Source organism: Rhinolophus sinicus, linkage group LG14 (genome assembly GCF_036562045.2).
Source record: "Rhinolophus sinicus isolate RSC01 linkage group LG14, ASM3656204v1, whole genome shotgun sequence".
Taxonomy (NCBI): Eukaryota; Metazoa; Chordata; class Mammalia; order Chiroptera; family Rhinolophidae; genus Rhinolophus; species Rhinolophus sinicus.
This window is the reverse complement of record NC_133763.1, coordinates 45,526,717-45,549,941: the sequence shown is the minus strand read 5'-3', so window position 1 is coordinate 45,549,941 and position 23,225 is coordinate 45,526,717. Positions and strand designations below refer to the sequence as shown.

General features: G+C 37.7%; 1 protein-coding gene across 10 annotated transcripts in view; it reads left to right on the top strand.

Annotated features, from left to right (window-relative positions):
- The window catches only part of CSDE1 (cold shock domain containing E1), a 36,255-nt gene extending 13,074 nt beyond the window's left edge, over positions 1 to 23,181 (top strand). For 4 of the 10 annotated variants that reach the window (XM_019730343.2, XM_074319058.1, XM_019730344.2 and 1 more), the window contains 19 exons: positions 982 to 1,122; positions 2,737 to 2,935; positions 3,932 to 4,038; positions 4,439 to 4,531; positions 5,136 to 5,233; positions 7,480 to 7,561; positions 7,892 to 8,020; positions 8,138 to 8,263; positions 8,876 to 9,088; positions 10,470 to 10,610; positions 10,694 to 10,858; positions 13,523 to 13,630; positions 14,239 to 14,414; positions 14,990 to 15,102; positions 16,128 to 16,247; positions 19,436 to 19,614; positions 20,474 to 20,637; positions 21,387 to 21,519; positions 21,883 to 23,181. In XM_019730343.2, coding sequence (XP_019585902.1) covers positions 991 to 1,122; positions 2,737 to 2,935; positions 3,932 to 4,038; positions 4,439 to 4,531; positions 5,136 to 5,233; positions 7,480 to 7,561; positions 7,892 to 8,020; positions 8,138 to 8,263; positions 8,876 to 9,088; positions 10,470 to 10,610; positions 10,694 to 10,858; positions 13,523 to 13,630; positions 14,239 to 14,414; positions 14,990 to 15,102; positions 16,128 to 16,247; positions 19,436 to 19,614; positions 20,474 to 20,637; positions 21,387 to 21,519; positions 21,883 to 21,930 — 2,526 coding nt within the window. In that variant the 5' untranslated portion in view covers positions 982 to 990 and the 3' untranslated portion in view covers positions 21,931 to 23,181. The remainder of the gene's footprint in view (positions 1 to 981; positions 1,123 to 2,736; positions 2,936 to 3,931; positions 4,039 to 4,438; positions 4,532 to 5,135; positions 5,234 to 7,479; positions 7,562 to 7,891; positions 8,021 to 8,137; positions 8,264 to 8,875; positions 9,089 to 10,469; positions 10,611 to 10,693; positions 10,859 to 13,522; positions 13,631 to 14,238; positions 14,415 to 14,989; positions 15,103 to 16,127; positions 16,248 to 19,435; positions 19,615 to 20,473; positions 20,638 to 21,386; positions 21,520 to 21,882) is intronic. The other 6 variants (XM_019730345.2, XM_074319060.1, XM_074319061.1 and 3 more) reach the window with 3 other exon arrangements.
- The last annotated feature ends 44 nt before the right edge of the window (positions 23,182 to 23,225 follow it).

Below are 23,225 nucleotides of genomic sequence, written 5' to 3'. Positions count from 1 at the left end.
ATACATGTTAACAGTGCAGAAACTTTCCACCCTCACCAGAAATACTATGCCTGGATGCTTAGTTTATAAGTGTTTAATTTAAAAACTTTATACTATCATGAATTAATATCTGAGGGACAAATATATACAGTGTGTTTTATTGCTGCTAATATAAATCTGTATCATGGTCTTGATCTTAATGTATTGGCAGACTTGTCAAGTCTCATTTAGATGGTCATTTATTTCACAATGTGGAGGTTAAAGAATTAGTACTAGCTTTAGAAGTGTCAGCTTTCATACTCTGCCTGTGCTTGCCTTATTAGCATTGTCTTCTATCTAGATTCTTCTGGGGGAGTCTTTTCCAACCATTTGTTTGTGGTGAGTGCAGTTTAGTTTAACTAGACAGCTAAATTTGGATCCACTACTAAGTTGGGCAAGTGTAAATGGTAATATGCCGAAAGCAAATGAGTGAGTCGGGGCTTCATTGTCAGCCTCTTATGAAGTTCTCCAGTCCTCCCCCAGAATACCTAAGTAACACATGTGATGTGATCTGGCATACTAAGTCAGCGAGGCTTCTGTAAATCCATAACATTTATAAAGCTCATTTTTATCTCTGGGCAAAAATATTTTTAGTTCTCATATTTTCTTCCCACATCCCATTGGCTTACCTGGGTGTACTCGACTCTAGGGAGACAAGTGTTGAGGATATTGGATTCTAGGTAAAGTTGGGGGACATTGAGAAGAAATTGGATTGAATTGTCTCACTAGCAACCACTTAACGGCATGTTAAAAATTGTAAATGTCATAGATTAGGGAATATATAAGGGCTTTAAAGAGTACACTTCAGTTGGACCTTTTCATGTTAATGCTGTAATTTATTTCATCAATATTAAATGAATTATATATTGCTAAAGTAACCTATCTGTAAAGATACATAGGTTGATTGTCAAATGTGTGCTAAACTGTTATAACAGTTATAAACATTGTCCTATGTTGCCACAGCTGTTTGAGATGGAGAATGTTTTTACTGTGCCATCAGATCCTCACTCCCCTCCTGCAGCCCCTCCGTCACTTTCTTTACCTTTATCTTCTACCTCATCTGGAACAAAAAAACAAAAGAGGACCCCCATGTACCAGAGATCTGTAAGTCAGGGAAGCAGTCATCCCTGCTTGTTTTGCTTTGTGTTCAGAGCATGACTGAGGAAGGCCACTCAGTTTGGTTGAAATACCCTGCAGACTCACTTTCTAACTTCTCTAAGCATTTCCTTCACCTTGAATCCTGAAAGATAAGTTTAGTAGTGTAGGGCCTTGCTGCTCAAGTGTGTCCAAGAATCAAAAACATCACTTTAGTAACATGTTAGAAGTGGAGAATCTCAAACCCCAACCCCCACTGAATCAGATTTTATATTTTAACCAGATTGCCAGTTAACTTGAGTTTTAAAAGCCCTACTTTGAGAGTCCAGACTGTAGAGGTAGGCCTTCTTGGTTTGAATCCTCTATCTTTTGACTTAGGCAAGTCACTTAACCTCTCTGTCTGTTTCCTCATTGTTAAAATGGGGATAGTATTACTTTCTCACGGGCTTTTGTAAAAATTACATGAGTTAATACATGTCAAACAGAACAATATTTGGCATGAAAGAACTAGTACATAACCACCTGCAGATGTGATGGCTTTGATTTGCATACTTTGGCCATCCCACACACTGTTTTAAGTATTTATACTTGGCTTTATCTTTCTAGGATTTTATTCTTTCTAATGAAAAATATTTTTATTAATAATGTTCAACATAGCACTTAAACGAACTTGCTTATAAACTAAATTTTCAATGACGGCTTAAAATTTGTTGTAAAGATGTTGATGTGTTGCTTATGATTCACTTAAATAAATAATTTGTTTTTCTGGTTTTACTGAAGATAAACTGAAATAATCAATGTGATAGACAGTATTTGATGATCTAAACAGGTTGCATTGCATTGCCTCTAAATAGCTCCTCTTCACTAAAGAATGTTTTACTTTGCTTTATCTGATCTTAGAAACCAGTATAGAGAGCTCATCAGTCTGACACAGGTGAAAAGACTTCTTAAAAGTACCCTGTGAAATGATTGAACATTTTTAGAATTGAAGAGTTTTTGTTGTCTTAGAGTTTATGTTAGAAAACTCTTGTTTTCTGACTCACTATTTTGGGTTATTTTCCATTAAAGGACCTAAGCATGCATTATTACTCTGAGTTTTCCAGTTTGATATAAGTATTGCATAGAAAGTTTATTAATCTCTACTAACTTAAATAATTGCCTTCAAGATGCACGGCTTGCCAAATAATATTAAGATTTCTATTTAAACTTCAAAATAGGTGTTCATAAATGTCAAGGAAGTGTCCTGGTAGTTTGGGTTGCCATCTCTTGAATATTTAGTTTACCATTGTTGTTTTAGTAATTTAAAGTTAACATCTTAAAGGCAGCTTTACTTCTGTAGTTGCTTTAATACTAAACTCCAAAAAATCTGTTTGTCTGATAAGTGAAAATTCTACCATAAATTGGAGCAATTCCCCAAAATAATTCATATATTTAATATGAAATATTTTATTAGCTAAAGCAACAGTTCAACAATTAAAGCCCATAATTTTCCCTTTACCTATTTTACCTTTATTTTCTTTACTTTTTATATTACAAAGTTAGTGATTTGTTAATCAGACTTAGTATGCTGTGGAGATAATGTACCGATCTGTATGTATTGAGTTCTTTTTCTTTTTAAAACAGATGAGCTTTGATCCAAACCTCCTCCACAACAATGGACACAATGGGTACCCCAATGGTACTTCAGCAGCACTGCGTGAAACGGGGGTTATTGAAAAACTGCTAACCTCTTATGGATTTATTCAGTGTTCAGAACGTCAAGCTAGACTTTTCTTCCACTGTTCACAGTATAATGGCAACCTGCAGGACTTAAAAGTAGGAGGTAATCTGTTGATTCTCCTTTTTAAAAAACTAATCACAAATTTCTCTTGCATATCAACTTGCTCATGAGAGTGTTACAGTTTGGCCTTTTAATTCTACCAATCACTGAAGTACGTCTATATAAACTAGAATTCTGATTTCTATTGTGTTTTTGAGGGATGAAAGACTAATAAAAAGATATTTTTGAATATTTTTGAAATAGATTATTGGAAGATTTAATTTTTATTCCTCCTAATAATGACTCTTTAGCGATACTATATTAGATTTTTGGCCAGTGAAAATAGTAAGCTTGTATAATGTTAGTTTTGATTATTTTACTAGGTATTATTTTGGGTAGTACCTGAAAAAAATAACAATGTCACTGCTTGGACTATATGGAAATTCATCTTGGCTAACACCATAGTAACCACTTTTACATGTGAAAATGTATGGCTTATTAAAGGACTGAAGTTACAATGTCTCAGTGTGTGTTTTTTAAAATACCTTTGAGGAAAAAAGTCAGAGCAATAGTTAACATGAGTATTTGGTATACCAAATACGTCTAAGCCCTCCGAGAACATTATTTTGGATAATTCTCATTTTACACATGAAGAAACTGAGGTACAGAAGGGTTACCAAAAGAACTTGCCAAAGGTTGTGATTGTTACATTGTCTTATTTGCAGTGTGTGTGATGCCATGAAAACTAAGGTATGGCTTATTCTAAAGCAATGGTTCTGAAACTTTAGTGTGTATCAGAATTACCTAGAAGGCTTATTAAAACAGATTGCTGTACCTGATGCCCAGAGTTTGTCTTTAAATAGGTCTGGAATGGGGCCCAGGAATTTGCATTTCTGCTAAGCTTCCAGCTGCTGCTGCTGCTGTTACTGCTGGCCCAGAGACCGCGGTTTGGGAATCACTGGTCTGAGGCAACTCAAATGCTACATTAAGTTTAGCTTGAAAATGAGATACCATTTTGCCAAAATTAGTACAACAAACACAGCACTTTCTTTATTGTAGATGATGTTGAATTCGAAGTATCGTCTGACCGGCGGACTGGGAAACCCATCGCTGTTAAACTGGTGAAGATAAAACCAGAAATCCCTGAAGAACGAATGAATGGACAAGTTAGTGATTTTGATGCTTTGTGTTTTCTTCGGGCCCTGCATTTGCATATCTTTCACATTAGAAAAGGAAGATTGTCCCCATCTCCTCAGTTTGCACGCAAGAGAGCTATAGTATATAAAGATTACTATTTTAAAATTAATCAGAAGCACTGGCAGTTCTTGACCTGAAATAAAAATGTGGTCAAGACTCAACTTGGGTTTTTACATATAACCCTAAGTCTATGCTTACAGTCAATTTATGGACTGTAAGTGTGAAACTTGGCAGCATGGCGTCCTCTTGTGGATGATATCAATATGCATCCCTGTGTATAGTCTAGAGGATATAAAAATTCAGTTTATATTGCACAGTGCTGCTCCTGAAATGATTAGCAATGGAAATTTTTTTTTTTTTGACTGGTAGGTTGTGTGCGCTGTTCCTCACAACTTAGAGAGTAAATCTCCAGCTGCCCCGGGTCAGAGTCCAACAGGGAGTGTATGCTACGAACGTAATGGGGTAAACTTGTGTATTTTTCTTAAACCTTTGCCTGATCCACCATGTGATCTATAAGCGTACTTTAAAATTCAAAATAGAAAACGTAAGCTGTAAAATCAGTTTTAAATTTGGTTTCTAAGAGGCTTCAAGTGCAGCATAATCAAAAAAAAAAAATCCAAAGGACTTTCAAGTGTCTTAGCTTGCCCAAGTGTGACCTTAGTTAGAACATTAAGGTATAAAATGCTCCTTTTACTCACTTTTTGGGGGGTTGCGGGAAGGGGTCTTTTTTCTGGTTCCTTTTAAGCACTAACTCCAGCTTTTTTGTTTGGAATGCCTTATATAAAAATTGTTTTTTTGAAATGTAACTACAGTCTCTGGGCAAATGCTTCCACGTGTGTAAGCTTTTTGAACTTGGATTGCTGCTCAGCTGTGGACTCGCAGAAGTCAGCATCATGGAGGGGAAGTGTGTGTTTATATGAATAAAACAATGTACTTGTCATAAAGCACTTAATTTTTTAAAATTTGGCTTAAAATGCCAGCTTAAGAGATACTTAACACAGTAAATCAGAATATACAGTAAACCTGCATCCTGCCAATATAGTAATAACAGCTTATTGATTCACAGGAAGTGTTTTATCTGACTTACACCCCTGAGGATGTGGAAGGGAATGTTCAGCTGGAAACCGGAGATAAAATAAACTTTGTCATTGATAACAATAAACAGTAAGTCTTTTTTCTCACCTAAGTGATGTTATTTTCTTTTTTTTACAATAAGAAACCTGAAGTGAGTTAAAATCCAGGCTTGTAAATCTGGAAGATTTTTATCTTTTAAACTTCATTCATCAGCTAAGCATTTGAAGGTCTGTTCTATGGCGGGCACTGTACAGGGTATCAGAAATAGAAAGATAGTTAAAACCAGCTTTCAGGGAATCGTTCTAGATCTCAGTGAAGGTTTTGCAAAAGCCGCAGTGCTTGAGATAAGTTTTGAGGAAAGGGTGTAGAGTCACTAGGGAGATGAGGAAAGAAAAGATTCTCGGTAGAGGAAGTATCATTTGGGGAAAATGGCCAAAAGTTTGAGTTGATTGAATGGACTGGATCATAGGATGACGAAATTTGAACTTTATTCCTATAATTCTAGGACTCTGAAGGATTTTAAATGTGGGAGTATGATCAGTGTAAGTCATTGCAAGTGGTGGAGATGGTAGACTTCAGAGAGGAGGGGATGCTCTAGACTAGAGGCAGTGGTGTGAGAGTCAGTGTAGAAGATGAGGGCCTGATACAGACAGGCCAGGAGTGTCGGGTGGAGAAGTCAAGTCATATTGAGAAGGTCAAGTTTTATCATTGATTAGATAGAAGTGTGTATTGGAATTCAGGGAAGGGGTATCCCGAATGCTTGGGGTACTAGGCAGATCATGATACTGTTAACTGGATAAGGGGATACAGCAGAAAGTATTAAGGGTGGGAGAAAAATTATACTTTGGCATTTTGAATTTGAGGTGTCTGTCGGTATTTCCGGGTGAAGATAGTGAATATGCAGTTGGCGTGTAGGTCTGAGACAAGCTAGTAATGGGCAAAAGATACAGCAGTCGCTATCATCGGCATAAGCAGTTAAGGGAAGTGTAGTTAAGAAAGCCCAGGGGTGATGATACTTATTTTGGGTTTGGAGAGACGGGAGATGCAAGTGCAGAAGGAAGTTAAAAATAAGAAGTTGGAGAAGGGGTTAGGAATGCACGTTCCAGCAGCGTGAGGAAAAGTCCCAAGAGCATGTGCAGAATCGATAGCCTTGAACCTTGCCTCCTCCTGTAAGATGAGAAGAAATCAGATTGAGTTGTAGGTATGGATCTTACAAGTTTAATGTGAATGCCTCAATCTCAAGTAGGAAATTAGGGTCTATGGCTTGGGTTTGAGGTAGGAGCCAGTGAAGGGGCTTTACTTAACCTTTGTTAAGTTGTTATATGTGCCAAGCACTTGTACTAAATACTTTGTGTATAGTTGTTAATCCTCATAAGAGCCTCACCTGATTAAGTTTTTCATTTGTGAAATGAGGTGTATTCTCAAGTGAGTTGGCCTAAAGTCACACAGCTTTTAAATAGCAGACATTTAAATCCCAGTCTGGCTCAAAGCTTTGTCAGTGCAGTAAGTTGCAAAGGCAAGTAGGATTTTTTTTTCCAGTGTTTTTGTTAGTCTTGTTAAATTTTTGAAATAAAAAGCACAGTTGGTTAGTTTGTTCAGGAAGAATTAAGGGAAGTAATTGCTTGGTCTGCAGCTCTTAAAACTACATCAACTAATACTATTGTATCTTAACAGTCTGTGCCATCTTTAAAACAAAATCAAATTTACATTGCTGCTGCTGAAAGATGGTGACAGTATAGCAGCATGTGGTATAGAGCTGGTTTAAATGAAGGTGAATGTTATTTTTTAAAGCACAGCAAATTTCTCCTATGATCACTGCATTTACTCAACTTTCTCTTATGGCTATTTAATCAGAAAAAAAACGGTGGGATAGCTACTAAATTCACTCATTGCAAACTGGGACCATCTCTCACCTATCTCCAGTACCTGTTCACAGCACATATACCTGCTCAAATGTTTGTATAATGAAACACCTTCCTAAAACTGTAGCATTTCCCATCTTTGGTTGCATCCAGCTTGTGGCTTTCTTTTGTTTTAATAGAAAAGCAGAATACAACACTATGTACCCATAGTGCTATTTTCAACAGTCCAAGAGAAAAATGATCTACATATGTGTGCCCCATTTAGAAGGCTAGGGAGTTTAGCAAAAGTCCTTTGCTTAAGCCATATGAAGAGAATCAGGTGTCATAAACCTTCACATTTGCTCTTAGTGATGACATAGAGGCCTCAGAAAACTAGTTTATTGTTTCTCTAGACTCATCATATCTAACCAAGCCAATGTACTTTTCATCCCTCTTTGATTTCCCCACCCCCCACCCCCACCTGATTATTTCTAGTACTGGTGCTGTAAGTGCTCGAAACATTATGCTGTTGAAAAAGAAACAAGCCCGCTGTCAGGGAGTAGTTTGTGCCATGAAGGTAAGTATCGTCAAATTTGGGAAACTTGAGTGTTTTCTCTGAGTACTTTAAGTCGTATACTTCAGATCCAAGCCTTTTGTTTTTCCTTTGTCTTTCCTTTAAAAATATTTCAATGTTAACCTTAAAAGTAATCTCTTAAAATTCCTTGGTTACTAATTCATTATGTTCTTTTAAATGGGCCATTTAGTTGATAATATTAGACTACCATGTATATTGTTTCCACTGCAGTATAATTTTGTGAAAAGAGTTATTGATTGTAAATTGTAATCATAAATATGTACACATTGAATAGTACCTAATGTTTCTGTTATTTTTGGTTTTTGGCATCAGGAGGCGTTTGGCTTTATTGAAAGAGGTGATATTGTAAAAGAGATATTCTTTCACTATAGTGAATTTAAGGGCGACTTAGAAACCTTACAGCCTGGAGATGATGTGGAATTCACAATCAAGGATAGAAATGTAAGATAGTCAACTAACCCAATCTTTGGCCTTTTTTTAAGATCAGTAGTGAATTACGTTTTATGAAACACTTAAAATTACATTTCCTCCCTTCCTCCCAATTCCCTTTTGATTTAGGGTAAAGAAGTTGCAACAGATGTCAGACTATTGCCTCAAGGAACAGTCATTTTTGAAGATATCAGCATTGAACATTTTGAAGGAACTGTAACCAAAGTTATCCCAAAAGTACCCAGTAAAAACCAGGTAAAGAGTCTTTTTCAGGAGAGTCGTCTTTTCCTCATCAGTAATAGGATAATATGGGATGGCAGACAGAAATTTGATTCCATTCGATTAATGATAGTGGAACAATTAGATATTACTTCTATAAGTAAACTAAGTGAAAAGCTATTGATCGATTTATCCATAAATGTTTTGTTTTGTGTTTTTTGCTGGGTGATGAGAAACAAAAGAAACGTGGTTAAATTGAAGAAGAAAAAAAAATAAGATGCAGATGTACGTTTGAACCACCACCCACCCCAACCCCAGTGTGTTTCTTTTTGGGGGGAAATGAGATGAACCAGTGGTGTCAGTGCTGAGGAAATGTGAAACATAAAAAACTGAAATTCTTTTTCTTGAATAAAATGTCTCAGTATCAGTGCAGGATCTTAACTGCAGTGTTGTGGTTTTTATGCTTGTATCCATGACCACAGAACACAAAGCTTGCAAAGTGGACTTATTTTGTCAACTTTCCCCTCTCCCCCGCCAAGGGAATTGTGTATTATAAATAACATGGGTTTGCTGTGTGTTCTTCTTGTTTGACTTAGAACTAGGAAGGATGAGAAATCTCCAGCTAAAATAGTTTTTCCTTCTCATCAGAATGACCCATTGCCAGGACGCATCAAAGTTGACTTTGTGATTCCTAAAGAACTTCCCTTTGGAGACAAAGATACAAAATCCAAGGTGACCCTGTTGGAAGGCGACCATGTTAGGTTTAATATTTCAACGGACCGACGTGACAAATTAGAACGAGCAACCAACATAGAAGTTCTATCAAATACATTTCAGTTCACTAATGAAGCCAGAGAAATGGTAAGTGTTGGATATTATTAGATAAGTATCCAGTATGGGGGGGAGGGGGTCAATGTTATATTCAAGTTTGTAATACTGCATTGAAAATTCTTTTAAGTTGATACTGAGCAGTTACCTTGTTGAGGTAATTAAGAACACAGTTTGAGTCAGTCTAGGTTTGACATCTAGCTGTGTCACTTAATCTTGAAATAGATGTGAAAAAGTTTTAGAATGAAAATTTGGACAGGCTGATTTCTAAGGGTTTTTTTTTGAGAGTCAGTGATTATCTGGCCCTTAAGTATGAAGACAAAGAAGATTAAACTCTATCATTTAGAAAGTAGATTTTCCCAAACTATTTTGTAAAATGTTTAGTAAACACTAGATTAATTAAACAAAGGTAAGTTTGTTTCTTTTGCTTTTACAACAGGATTTTGCCAGTTCTTTTTAGTGGATATATGTTTAGGAGGACATGTACCAAAATTATTTCCCAAATGTGTTTTACAAGTTCCGTTTTCACGTATTAACTTTCTCAGAAGTAATTTACATTTAGTTCTGTTTGGGGTCATAGTTCAGTGGAGTTGGTATCCACTAAATGAAAATACAAGTTTTTTGAGACTTTTTTAACCTTTGCCTTTAGAGAATTGATCTTGGTTATAGAATGGTCATTTCTATAGTATGTAAGTATGCATTATGCCTAAGTTATTGGTAGATCCATAATTGTGTTTCAGTAAACATTTGAGTACCTGCCATGTGCCATTTACTCTGGATAAAATGCCCTAACAGAGCTGATAATTTAGTAAGAAGGAAAAAAAATGCAAGGGAATTTTTCAGACCTAGATCTGAAAAATTATTCTTCAGACCTAGATCTGAAGTCCTTCCTATACCTAAACACAACATTTTTTGAGGTAGAGACTAGAGAGTTGCCTTCAGTTGACTTTTGAAGTATTTGAAGTATTGGTCTGTAGATTTTTTAAATTTCTGGATGTTGTCATAAAACGTGAACCTTATTTGTAATCCTGGTTTCCGCTACTTACTAGCAGTGTGCTTTCAACAAATTGTTTAACCTCTCTCTGCCTTGATTTCCTCATCTTGCAAAAAAGTTCGCAGAATTGAGAATTAAATGGAATCCATTGCATGATATGTTTACATTCAAATACAACTTTTTCTAGTGCATGTTGGCCAACTAGAGTAGCTTCTGGCGAGTCTCAGACAATTGCTTAGAGGTTAACTTTCTTTACGGAAAGCAATGAGTTTGTATTTAAATGGAAAAATTCCAACATGGATACAAAATTTGGGTCATTAAGGCAGGGAATTCCTAAGGAATGTAACTTGATGATGTTTCCATACTTGAGTGTTGTCTTGATAAGCTTCGCAGCCAGTGAGACTCTGATTTGGATTTCAGGGGGTAATTGCTGCCATGAGAGATGGGTTTGGTTTCATCAAGTGTGTGGACCGTGATGCCCGCATGTTCTTCCACTACAGTGAGGTTCTGGATGGGAACCAGCTCCATATTGCAGACGAAGTCGAGTTTACTGTGGTTCCTGTGAGTAGTTTCTGAGAACAGTAAGAGGGGTTTTCTTGAGTGTTCCTTTTTCAGTTTAAGTTACTGTTGTTTATTATTTGTAGGATATGCTCTCTGCCCAAAGAAATCATGCTATTAGGATTAAAAAGCTTCCCAAGGGCACGGTTTCGTTCCATTCCCATTCAGATCATCGTTTTCTGGGCACTGTAGAAAAAGAAGCCACTTTTTCCAATCCTAAAACCACTAGCCCAAATAAAGGCAAAGAAAAGGTAAGTTTTACATTGTTAAAGTGATTTTTGTATCTGTTCATTCCTGTTCTGCTTAAAGGCAACCACTGTCCACACAGTAATAGAGTATTAGCTCTTTCAGAATTCCTTGTAATATTAACTGAGCTAATCTAAAGGCTTTTTTAATCTCAGCATTATGGACATTTTGGGCTGGATAACTTTTGCCAGGGTCGGGGGTGCTGTTCGATGCATCGCGGGTGTCAGCAGCATCTGTGGCCTTGTCTGTGGCCTTAACCCACCAGAGGCCAGAACTTCTCTCCCGGTGTGACAGCCAACAGCTTCTCCAGATCTCACCAAATGTACCGAAATAATCCCATTAGGAACTGCTCATCTAAAATTATAGTTTAAAATGTTCAAATTTGGGTAGACTCAGTTCACAAATTTGAACTCCATTCATTGAAAAATTCACTGAATAGGAAATATAAAAATGTCCAAGATGGCTTCTGCTTTCAAGTAAATAACAAATTGAGGATTATATAGAAACAAGTAATTCATACAACATATAAAATGTTGCCCTAGAGGGTCAGTTTTGCTCTGGTGAAATTCTAAACTGGAAGGATCTGGGATGGTTTCATTAAGGCATTATCATTTAACAGGGAGAAATAAATAGGAAAGCACATTCCTCACAGAGTAGAGGTACAGATGAAAAATGCAGGCTTTCTTTAGAAAGCACTAAGTAGTTTGACAAAGATAGGGACTTCCTTTTTCTTTGGCAAGGATGACTAGGAGATACAAGGATAAAAAATTAGTATATAGATAAACCGAGAAGATGTTGATGGCTCCGCTAAAGAATTTAGACTTTGTTCTGTACTCAGAACAAGATTCCTGTGGGAAAGTGGTGTTAGGTGTGCACCTCAGGAAGATAATGGCAATTGTGTGAGCCCTAGATGGGAGTAGAGGAAGACAAAAGATGGAAGTGGCTTGGTAGGAAATTATCTAATAGCTTAGATAGTCCTTGAACTAGAGCCAGAGATCATGGATGTAGACAGGGAAGGGACATTAGAGAGCTACTGGAAAGTAATGTAACTTTAGAAATAACTACTTAGGAGCAAGAAAGAGCAGGCAGGGATAGCATGTGGCTTACCACTTATTTTGTAGCTTGGGAAGTCACTTCACCTTTGAGGTTCAGTTTTTAAACTTAAAATATGATTGTGTCCTGTTTTGTTTAAAAAGCCCTCACAGGGCCTAATCCACAGTAGGAATTTCACAAGTGGCAGATGGTGCTATTAATAATAAAAATAAAATTCAGAGGGGCTTGTTTTTAATTTTAGCTCTTGGAATGCCCTGCATCCCAAATGTCTGCAAAACTGGCTTGATGAAGACGGCCTTTGTGTGAGACTTTTTCTTGACTTTTTCATTGTTATTTTTTTCTCAGGCCAGCACTGTGTCCTAGTAAGCCCCTCTCTCATTCTGCTTATTACAGTGTATTACACTCATCTGTTGATGAATCTTATCTGTTCTACTAGGCTGGGTTTTTTTTGAGCAGCGACTATCTTACCGCTAATATACTTAGTGTATAGCATATTATCGGATGAGGTTAATGGGTAGAAAGTTAAGAGCAAAAATGAATGCTGAGATTGTGCCGTTGGCTGACTGACAACATTCGATACCATTGGAGTCAGGACTGAATTCACTAACATCACCACTTTTCATTTAACGAAAGTCCAGCCCTCAGCATCACTTTGTACTGACTGTATAATCTTGGTCAGATGTAGCATCCTAAGACTTTGCTAATTTGTAAAATGAGGGATGATAAATATGTGAAAATTTTATAATCACATTAATTTGATAATACAAAGTGTTTAACGTAATATCTGGTATATTATAAATGTTCAATAACTATCATATAGCAGTTATAGAAGGAGTGTGAATGGTAGACGAGCATAAATTAACTGGTTTTGAATATGTAATAGTTGGTAATGAGTTCTGGAGCTTAGGAAAGGAGTCAGAGCTAGATTAGGGATGTGGGCATTAATTAATCCCCATAGAAATAATGGTTGAAACCATAGGAACAGTATAATTTGTGTATTGCTGTACACTGTCATTGTTTACTGTTTGATTCTATAGGACATAACTGAAATTTCTTAGACTTTTGAAGAGCTCATCTTTCTGGTATTTGACAGTGATTTAAGTGTTATTGTGAAAATATTGATACATAACTTACCTGCTTAAATTATCAAAATGCTCTGAACTGTGCTAGATCCTGTGCCAAATAAAATTCTCATGCATTGGTAAATACATATTGATTAACGTTACATGTACAACACTGCAAGTACTATGGGAGACTCAAAAGCTTCCTGCCCTACAGAATTTCCACCTAGTTGATAATCATGCCCAGATTTCTGATTCGCCTTGAGAAGTATAGAATGGGCGTGTTGTAAAATTTCAGTAAGGTTTCCCTCCTTAACAGCAAGAATTAGGTTCTTAAGACTAAAAGATCCAATTAAAACAGACTGAGTCAGTTCTGGCTTAAGGCAAGACCATCTTTTATTCGTAAAAGAAATCTGTTCTTGTTAGAGAATTCTGGAATAGGAAATTTCTACAGCTGTGCCAATGTATTGGCTTCAAAGGTGTGTAAGAACTATAGCTGCTTTTATATTGTTTTTTTGTTGTTGTTTTCATTGTATTCTGACTGTATCTCTTTAGGAGGCTGAAGATGGTGTTATTGCTTATGATGATTGTGGGGTGAAATTGACCATTGCTTTTCAAGCCAAGGATGTGGAAGGATCTACTTCTCCTCAAATAGGAGATAAGGCAAGATAATTATGCTTATTTGAGGAGGGAGGGTTAAAGGTTGTCTTACTCATCAGTCCTGCAAGATGGTTTCTTTAAATTTTACCAAGTTTTGCGAAATTTTTTTGTGCTTACAAGTATAATATATGAACATTTTCCTGTTTAAAAGCAGCTTATTCATATAGAAGAGAGTCTAGCAAGCTCTCTGTTAAAAGCTTAATGAGGCATATTTAAGCATTAGGTAAGATATGCCTAAATCAGTTAGCTTCGATAAAATTAATATTGGTAAGAAAGTTAAAACAGTCACTGAAACATTATCAAAGTAAAATCATACCAAAGATTCTACATTGCTGTTCATTTTTCTCATACTTAGTGTGTAGTTTTCTGACAGCCCTCTAGAGAAATTAAGAAGCTGTAAGGAACACACACAGGCGGACAAAATTTGATCCTTTGTGAAAAGAGCAATGAGATGTAGAAGTGTTACAATGGTTGGGGTGAAAATCTATTTCATCAGAGTATTTACAAAGGATATTTAGAATGGGAAGATGGTCTAGGGGAGTTATAGGTCAGAGTTAAGGAGCGTGGTGTGGAAATGACCTGGTGTTAATGAGCACCCATGTTTTTCACAGGTTGAATTTAGTATTAGTGACAAACAGAAGCCTGGACAGCAGATTGCAACTTGTGTGCGGCTTTTAGGTCGTAATTCTAACTCCAAGAGGCTCCTGGGTTACGTGGCAACTCTGAAGGATAATTTTGGATTCATTGAAACAGCCAATCATGATAAGGAAATCTTTTTCCATTACAGGTGAGGCGTGCCTTTTAGGAACTTAGAGCTTACTATTCGTTCTTTGGTTTTGGAGTCAAAACATTTAGTACTGGGTGATTATATATTATTTAATCCCAAATTTCATACTGGTAAAAAGTTAGCATCGGCCTTTACATAGAGAACATGTGGCCAAAAGATAAAGGCCTATACCTGCTTTAAACAGTAGAAGCCTTTCTGCTTCGGTGAAAAAATACTATTTTATTTGTTGCTGCCAGAGAGTTGAACACTTGATTTGGTGTTACAGTATAGCGTAGTGGTTAAGAGCATGAGCTCTTAGGACCGGATAGTTCGACTTTGAATCCAGGCTCTGTCACTGACTACCTGTGTAACTTTGAATGAAATTAGCCTTCTGGTATCTTCGTTTCATTATCTTGAAATGCGTTCCTCATTAGTGGGTTCCGGGGGTTTAAATGAGTCAATACATATAAATGTGCTTTAAACAGTATGCAGCGTAGGTTAGCACACCATGAATGTTACTGTACAAGAAGTGAAGGCTACTTGCTGCTGCTGTTTGTGGTCATTGCGTATTCAAATGTCATTTCCTTTCCCCCTAGTGAGTTCTCTGGTGACGTCGATAGCCTGGAACTGGGGGACGTGGTCGAGTACAGCTTGTCCAAAGGCAAAGGAAACAAAGTCAGCGCAGAAAAAGTCAACAAAACGCACTCGGGTAATGAGTTGTGACTTCTTGCTCAGTCTGTGCTGGGGGAGGAGGGACAAAGTGGGAGGGGGGCGAAAATCCAATTGTTCGCATCAGTGGTTCTCCAGGTGTGAGCCCCAGATCCAGCAGTGTCACCTGGCCACGTGTTAGAAATACAGCTTCTCTGACCCCACCCCAGACCTGCTGAAACTCAGGGGGGTGGCAGTTTGTTCTAATACATCCTTCAGGTAATTCTGATGTGCACTGAAGTTGGAGAACCACTGGTTTAGGTATTTTAGGTTATTTAAGTTTCTTTTCAATTCAGTTCTCTTAAAAAAATAACCAAGATAATAAATTTCCGTGGGATTGGAGAGAGAGGCATTACTCTAGAACATCATTTTGGAGGCGAATGAGTCCAAATGTGAAAAATAATGGGAACTTAAGAAAATTGTTGCTATTTAGGATCTCCAACATTAAAAAACCGCAACTTACGTTTTTGGCTTTCATCTAAACTCCCCAAATAACACTTTCTCTTCGCGAGACCTAGAGAAATGACAGCCAAGAATGTTCATTTTAATTCAGTAAATATCTTAAGTGCTTGCTACATTTTGGGTATTGGGGGTAAAGCAGTAAAGAAATTAGACAAACCCCTGCCTTCTTGAGTTTTTAAGTGGAAAATACAGGCAAACAAGATGAGTGAAATGTTATATGTAGTATGCTTAGAAAAATAGTAATAACACTATTAAGATAAAATAAATCAGAAAAGTATGTAAGTGTTGGAGTTGCCATTTTAGAGACCAGGGAAAGCCTCACTAAAAAGGTGAAATTTGGTCGCCTGGAAAAGGTGAGAGAACAAGACATGTTTTAAGTATGAGCACTTGTTAATTCCTTAAACAAATGAACTGTATTTTAATGGTGCTTGAGAAATATTTCAAGAATAGCAGACAACCAACCAATCTTCTGTTAATTGTTCTGACGAATTTTGCTTTTGTTCCTGTGGGATAGAGTTTAAATAAAATTGTTGAGTGAGAGGTATACACACTTTTGTTTTGTAGTGAATGGCATTACTGAGGAAGCAGATCCTACCATCTACTCGGGGAAAGTCATTCGCCCTTTGAGGAGTGTTGATCCAACACAGACTGAGTACCAAGGAATGATTGAGATCGTGGAGGAAGGTAAGAGCATTCCTGTAAGATTGTTTGAAATTGGGCTTTCCTTCAAATGAGTACTTGGGAAGATTTTAAAATATGATGGTGTTTATTGCAGTTATTTTCAGCTTCCTTAAAAAACTGAATTAAGGAAAAGTGACTTGCCCCCATGCTTAATTTTTATTTTTATGTCCCTCGGAAATGTGAACAAATGACCATTGTGTGAGCATATGACATGTGTGCAACTAACTCTGAGTTATATTGAAATAGACTGAGAACAAACTCTTAAACTAAAAATATACATTTAATGTCATGTGATAATCGTATATTCACAGTTGGCTTGGTTTAGTACAATTTATATAGTTTTCATCTCTTTACTGGTAATTTATATCAGTACTAACAAATGTTCCTTGTAACCATTTAATTCTACAAACATTTGCTTCCTATGCAAGTTACTATATCTATTCCCTAATGGCTAGGGTTCCATGGGGATCCTATTACTTTTCTCTAGGCCAAGGCTCCGTATATTTTTCATTTTCTGCTTTTTTCTTCCATCTTCAAGAACTCCCTGAGTTTTGGTGCCACCTCTTACCCCCAACAATTACCACCAAAAGGCCAACTTGGTGTGTAAAATAAGTTTGCAGTAGAAATGATAATAGGTAGTATTGGATGATTTAGAATAGCAAAATTACCATAATACTGGGGTTGGTGAGAGTGTTTGAAATTCCAGCCAAGATGATAGCTTGGCTCACAAACACAATAAATCTTATGTCATCTAGGAGTGAAAGAACACAAAGTGGGGAAGAGCAGGTTATTTGAAAGAAATGAACCTTTATAACCTGTTCTTTACCTCATGAGGTTCTTAGGAATTTCTGTTTTACATTGCACCAATACCCAACTGTGTACGCACCTCCAAATATGAATTGATTTTATAGCAGATCAGTCTTTTAAACTAATGCCATGATGACACCATACCCCTAAAAGAGCTAGAGGATGTGGGCAATGAACTTGAACTCATGAGATAACATCAGATTCCCCCTTCTCCCTCCTCTATCATGCCACTTTTGCTTCCTTTTGCATTCCCAAACCTCCAGTCCACTTATTCTCAACACTGGCTATTACAGGATATAGTCCAAAGCACAGCTTTAGTGGAAAAGGAAACTTTTCTGAAATCTCTAAGCCTAGGGTTTTCTGGAACTAGACAGTTTGCATTTTCCCACTTGGCGCGAACTCTTTATTTGTTTAGGAATACAGCTGTAACTCGATATAAAACCATGGGCTTTAGAGTTGGGTAGACCTACCGTGTTTCCCTGAAAATAAGACCTAGCTGCTCTTAAGACCGAATGCATCTTAAAAGACCGGGTCTTATATTAACTTTTGCTCCAAAAGATGCATTAGCGCTCATTGTCTGGTTGGGTCTTATTTTCGGGAAAACATGGTAGATCTGAATACCAGCTCTTCCACTTCCTAGCTCTATAACTTTGGATAAATTGCTTAAATCTTTCCTAGCTCGGTTTCTTCATCTTTAAATGAGGACAGTATCTCCAACCTCAGAAGGTTCTGTAAAGATTAGATGTGAATCAGTGTGTTTAATAAATGGTAGTTGCTATTAATACCACTGCATCAGACCACTGTGTCTAATCCTTCTGTATGACATCTGGTGGAGGCATCTCCCCAAAGTTTGTGGTTCCTGTGTGTTTGAAAAGAAAATCATTTACCCCTATAATCAAAAGAATGTTTAAAGGCATTTGCAGTTCTGAAGCTTCCACTTGCACCTAATTTTTTCTCCACCTATGTTGGTTCAGTAGATTCACCATCCAGGTGAATTGATAAGCAGCTGAACTCTTTAACCCATTTTATCCCTAGCCTGCCCTGACCTCTAGCCAACTTTTTACTCTAGGCCAGAACTCAGCAAATATGGTAGCTTGTTTTTATAAGCAGTCTTTTTAAAACAGCCACGACTACTCGTTTACATACTGTCTTTGGTTGGTTTCTCACTACAGAGGCAAAGTTGAATAGTTGGGACGGAGACAAGATGACCTATAAGCTTAAAATATTTACTATCTAGCTCTAAGAAAAGGTGTGCTGAGCCCTGATTTACGAGAAAGATGCCTATTGGTTTGAGGGAGCCATAATCAGAACAAAGAAAGGAGGTGGAATGGCAAAGAAATTTATTTACATTGTCTTTGTCTATGCCTGTCTTATTGTTTAATGCCCAGTTGGGTATGGGTCAGAAATATTTTTTTTTTAAAGATTTTATTGGGGAAGGGGAACAGGACTTTATTGGGGAACAGTGTGTACTTCCAGGACTTTTTTTCCAAGTCAAGTTGTTGTCCTTTCAACCTTAGTTGTGGAGGGCACAGCTCAGCTCTAGGTCCAGTTGCCGTTTTCTAGTTGCAGGGGGCACAGCCCACCATCCCTTGCGGGAGTTGAACCGGCAACCTTGTGTTTGAGAGGACGCATTCCAACCAACTGAGCCATCTGGGAGCTCAGCGGCAGCTCAGCTCAAGGTGCCATGTTCAATTTTAGTTGCGGGGGGCGCTGCCCACCATCCCTTGCAGGAGTCAAGGAATCGAACTGGCAACCTTGTGGTTCAGAGGATGCGCTCCAACCAACTGAGCCTTCCAGGAGCTCAGGGCAGGTCAGCTCAAGGTGCCATGTTCAATCTTAGTTGCAGGGGGCGGAGCCCAGCATCCCTTGCGGGACTAGCGGAATTGAACTGGCAACCTTGTGGTTGAGAGCCTACTGGCCCATGTGGGAATCGAACCGGCAGCCTTCGGAGTTAGGAGCATGGAGCTCTAACCGCCTCAGCCACCAGGCTGGCCCTCAGAAATATTTTCGACTGGTTGGCTCATATTGTGAACTTGGGAACAAGATAATTCAGTGTATCACATTAGTAACCCATAGTGGTTAAAAAGCTCAAATATTTAGGTAATGAGACTGAGTGGTAGGGTTATTTTTAATTTCATAAAGGTCATTTAAAACTGTTCATTAGCTAGTAAGGTAATAATGAGCTACAGGTTCTTGTTTATTTTCATTGTAGTAGTTAGCATTTAGGGTTTCATTTAAGCTTTAAAAAAGAACATCTCAGGTGTAAAAAATATTTTTAGGGAATGTAATACATTTTTAGCAACTTAGAAATTAATTAGAATCATCGGCAAAGGGCTATTTCGAAGTATTAACTTGCAAACGTCGTATCTTTTTCTCCTTAACAGGGGACATGAAAGGTGAGGTCTATCCATTTGGCATAGTTGGAATGGCCAACAAAGGGGATTGCCTGCAGAAAGGGGAGAGCGTCAAGTTCCAGTTGTGTGTCCTGGGCCAAAATGCACAGACTATGGCCTACAACATCACACCCCTGCGGAGGGCCACAGTGGAGTGTGTGAAAGATCAGGTAAGTGGTCGTAACCAAACAGTAACCAAAACTTGGAAATTTTTTCAGCCAAGGGAGAACCACCAATATTCATTTGATCTTTATTTCTACTTTACCCTTTTTTCAGTGATTTGAGGTAGCTTGTAAAAACATGAAGAAAACTATATGAAAAGAAAAAAATGGTGATATTAGCCCAAAAAAAAGGCAGTATTAATAACTAACATTATTATATCATGGGGAAAATAAGCTTGGAGTGAGATTTTTTTCTAAAAAGACTAAAATATTGTATACTTTAGCTCGGAGCTTCTTTGGCATATCACACAAAGAAAGAAACCACGAGTAGAAATGTTCATAAAATAAGCTTAACTATTCCAGGTACTGAGATCTCAAGGAAATCCCTGTGAGTCCTCAGAAGACATTTTTTTAATATTAGTACTATAAATAAAACATTTTATACGGCTATTTTTTTATAATACTATAACCCAACTACATTCCAGAAGTGATCAAAACAATACATGTGTTCATGTAACAGCTCCCTAATGATTTTGCATAATTAAAAAACTTATATAATATATGAAGGCACAAAGCAACCTTTCTTTCTTTGCTTCACTCAGGCTATGGTAGAGAGTCAGTGACAGTGATTCCAGAGATAGATTTCTTCCCTGCCAAGTTTTGCAGACCCATATGTTGCTAGTGTGTTCTAGCACAGGTAGCTGAACTGGAATGCCAGCTTTAATACCGTGTTTTATAACCCTCGTTAGTTAGGGCTACACATTGTGTTTCATTCAGAGTGACGTGCTCTTCCCCTTGTGGTATGTTTCCTTTTTCTTTTTTTCTTTTTTTTTTTTTTTATAGCTACTGTCCCCTTTTTCCATTTCAGTTTGGCTTCATTAACTATGAAGTAGGAGACAGCAAGAAGCTCTTTTTCCATGTGAAAGAAGTTCAGGATGGCATTGAGCTTCAGGCTGGAGATGAGGTGGAATTCTCAGTGATTCTTAATCAGCGCACTGGCAAGTGCAGTGCTTGTAACGTGTGGCGAGTCTGGTGAGTTGTTCGATTAGTAGGTCATCTCCCTGGACTCTCTCTCCACTTCTGTGACCTCTGCTTTGTCTCATTTCTTTAGTTTCCATCTCTGTTTTTAATCTACTTCTGTCACTTCTGGTTATTTCTTAATACTTCCTGTGTCTTTTTTACTTCCAGTCTTCATTGTCTAGTCTTTTGGTCTCTTAAAGTATTAATGGGGCGCTTGCTGTGTAATAGATCTTAAATATAAAAAGACGTAGTCCTGGTTCTTAAACGATTCTGCTTAGCTGTTTTTCTTTCATTAAGCTATTTCTAGGTCATTTGCTGCTTAACAGTCTAATTTTATAGTTCAGCACTTCTGGTTCTATGTGTTCTTTGCTTTTTTATTTTTTAAATAACATTGTTACCGGGAGAGAAGCCGGGAGTCTCTAAAAATGTTTCTTAATATTTAACTTTTCTAAGGTTCTTCACATCTGCTACCTTGTTTTATGTGTCTATGGAACTGGACTTTGTGGTTACAGACCAGTCTAGGGATGACCCTCACCCAGATGATTTCTCCCAGCTCCTGTGCGTTAATACACCCGGAGTTGGGAATAAAACACAAACAGACTTGTCTGTCCTGTCTTGCTAGCTAGCTGGCTAGATGAGGCAAGAGTTCCCCTCTCATTAAAACTGAGTCATTTGGGCACTTAGGTGGAAAACACACTGTGCAAGTACTTGCTTTCTTCCCACCAAGGGTCGCTTCTGCTCACCTCTTGACTTTGTTACAGCGAGGGTCCCAAGGCTGTTGCAGCTCCACGACCTGATCGGTTGGTCAATCGCTTGAAGAACATCTCCGTGGATGATGCCAGTGCTCCTCGCCTAATGGTTCTTCGTCAGCCAAGGGGACCAGATAACTCGATGGTATGTGGGCATACACGGGTTGGGGGAAACTGACAGACCAGCATAGTACTTGAGATCCTATTTCAGCATATCTCAGAGAGTTGTAGGAGCTCCAATATTGCTTATAACTAGTTAGGACTCCCGAGACATTGGTTCAGCCCCCAACATAATGGTTGCTTGCTCTTAGAAGCACATTTCTTGATTTTCCTGATGCTTTGGACCTAGTTTAGGTAATAGATCAGGAGGGTTTACTATAGATTTCCTCTGGGAAAGAATTGGTGGTGGTTTAGATGGTTAAAAGTAATGCTTTTGGAATTGTGAATGTACTGGGATTGTCATGCACTCACACTCGTATCATTAACTGCAATTTTATTTTTTTCACAGGGATTTGGTGCAGAAAGAAAGATCCGTCAGGCCGGTGTCATTGACTAACCACATCCACAAAGCACATCATTAATCCACTATGATCAAGTTGGGGGGATTCTGGTGAAGGGTTCTGAATATCTCCCTCTTCATCCCTCCCAAAATCTGGAATACTTATTCTATTGAGCTATTACACCAGTTTTAACACCTTCCTCGTGTTATGTTTAAAAAAAGAAATAAATAAATTTAAGAAAACCATTTTAAAATTATGCACAGTTGCAGCCTGGAAAACTTAAAGGTGGCGCCTTATAGTATCAATTTTAGGAGCTTTATTTGGTGCATTTAACGCAACTGGTAATTGCAAACTCCACTTGCCTGTGTAAGTGAAAAATATAGACTGTTAACTTGTTGGCCCTATGAAATTCTGCACTTGATATTTAGTATATACTCTACCTTCATTACTTTTGGCAAGATGTTCTGCCTTATCACTCAGTTGCATTCTCTTTCCTGTTCATTATGCTTTAATTCTAAGAACCATATGAGGGTAGAATATATTAAAAATTACAAAAATTTGTATAGGCATACCATTTCCTTAAGTTGATGGCCAAATGTTAAAATGTTATTTTTCATATCATTTATAATCTTGTCACAGTCCACTTAACAAAGTTTGGTTAGATTTCAATGAAAATTATCTTCCAGAGTAGTTTTTTTTCCTGGGATGGGAGGGGGGGTAAACTTGACTAAATTAGTATGTATGGTGCAGAATTTCATGCAAATGAGGTGTGCCAGCAGTGTGATAATTTAAACATATTTAAACAAAAAACAAAAAGGACGGAATGCACAAACTTGCTGCTGCTTAGATCACTGCAGCTTCTAGGACCCGGTTTCTTTTACTGATTTAAAAACAAAACAAAAAAAATAAAAAAGTTGTGCCTGAAATGAATCTTGTTTTTTTTATAAGTAGCCGCCTGGTTCCTGTGTCCTGTAAAAATACAGGCACTTGACCCTTGGTGTAGCTTCTGTTCGACTTTATATCACGGGAATGGATTGGTCTGATTTCTTAGCCCTCATCTTGAATTGGCCACATTCAGGACAGGGTCCCTGGCCAGTGGAATGAAGGCTTTGTCCGCAAGATGACAAGGGTCAGCTCAGGGGATGTGGGGGAGGGCGCTTTTATCTTCCCCGTTGTCGTTTGAGGTTTTGATCTCTGGGTAAAGAGGCCATTTATCTTTGTAAACAAAACAATTTTGCTTTCTCCAGTTTTCTGTTAATGGCGAAAGAATGGAAGCGAATAAAGTTTTACTGATTTTTGAGACACTAGCACCTAGCGCTTTCATTATTGCAACGTCCTTTGTGGGAGGGGC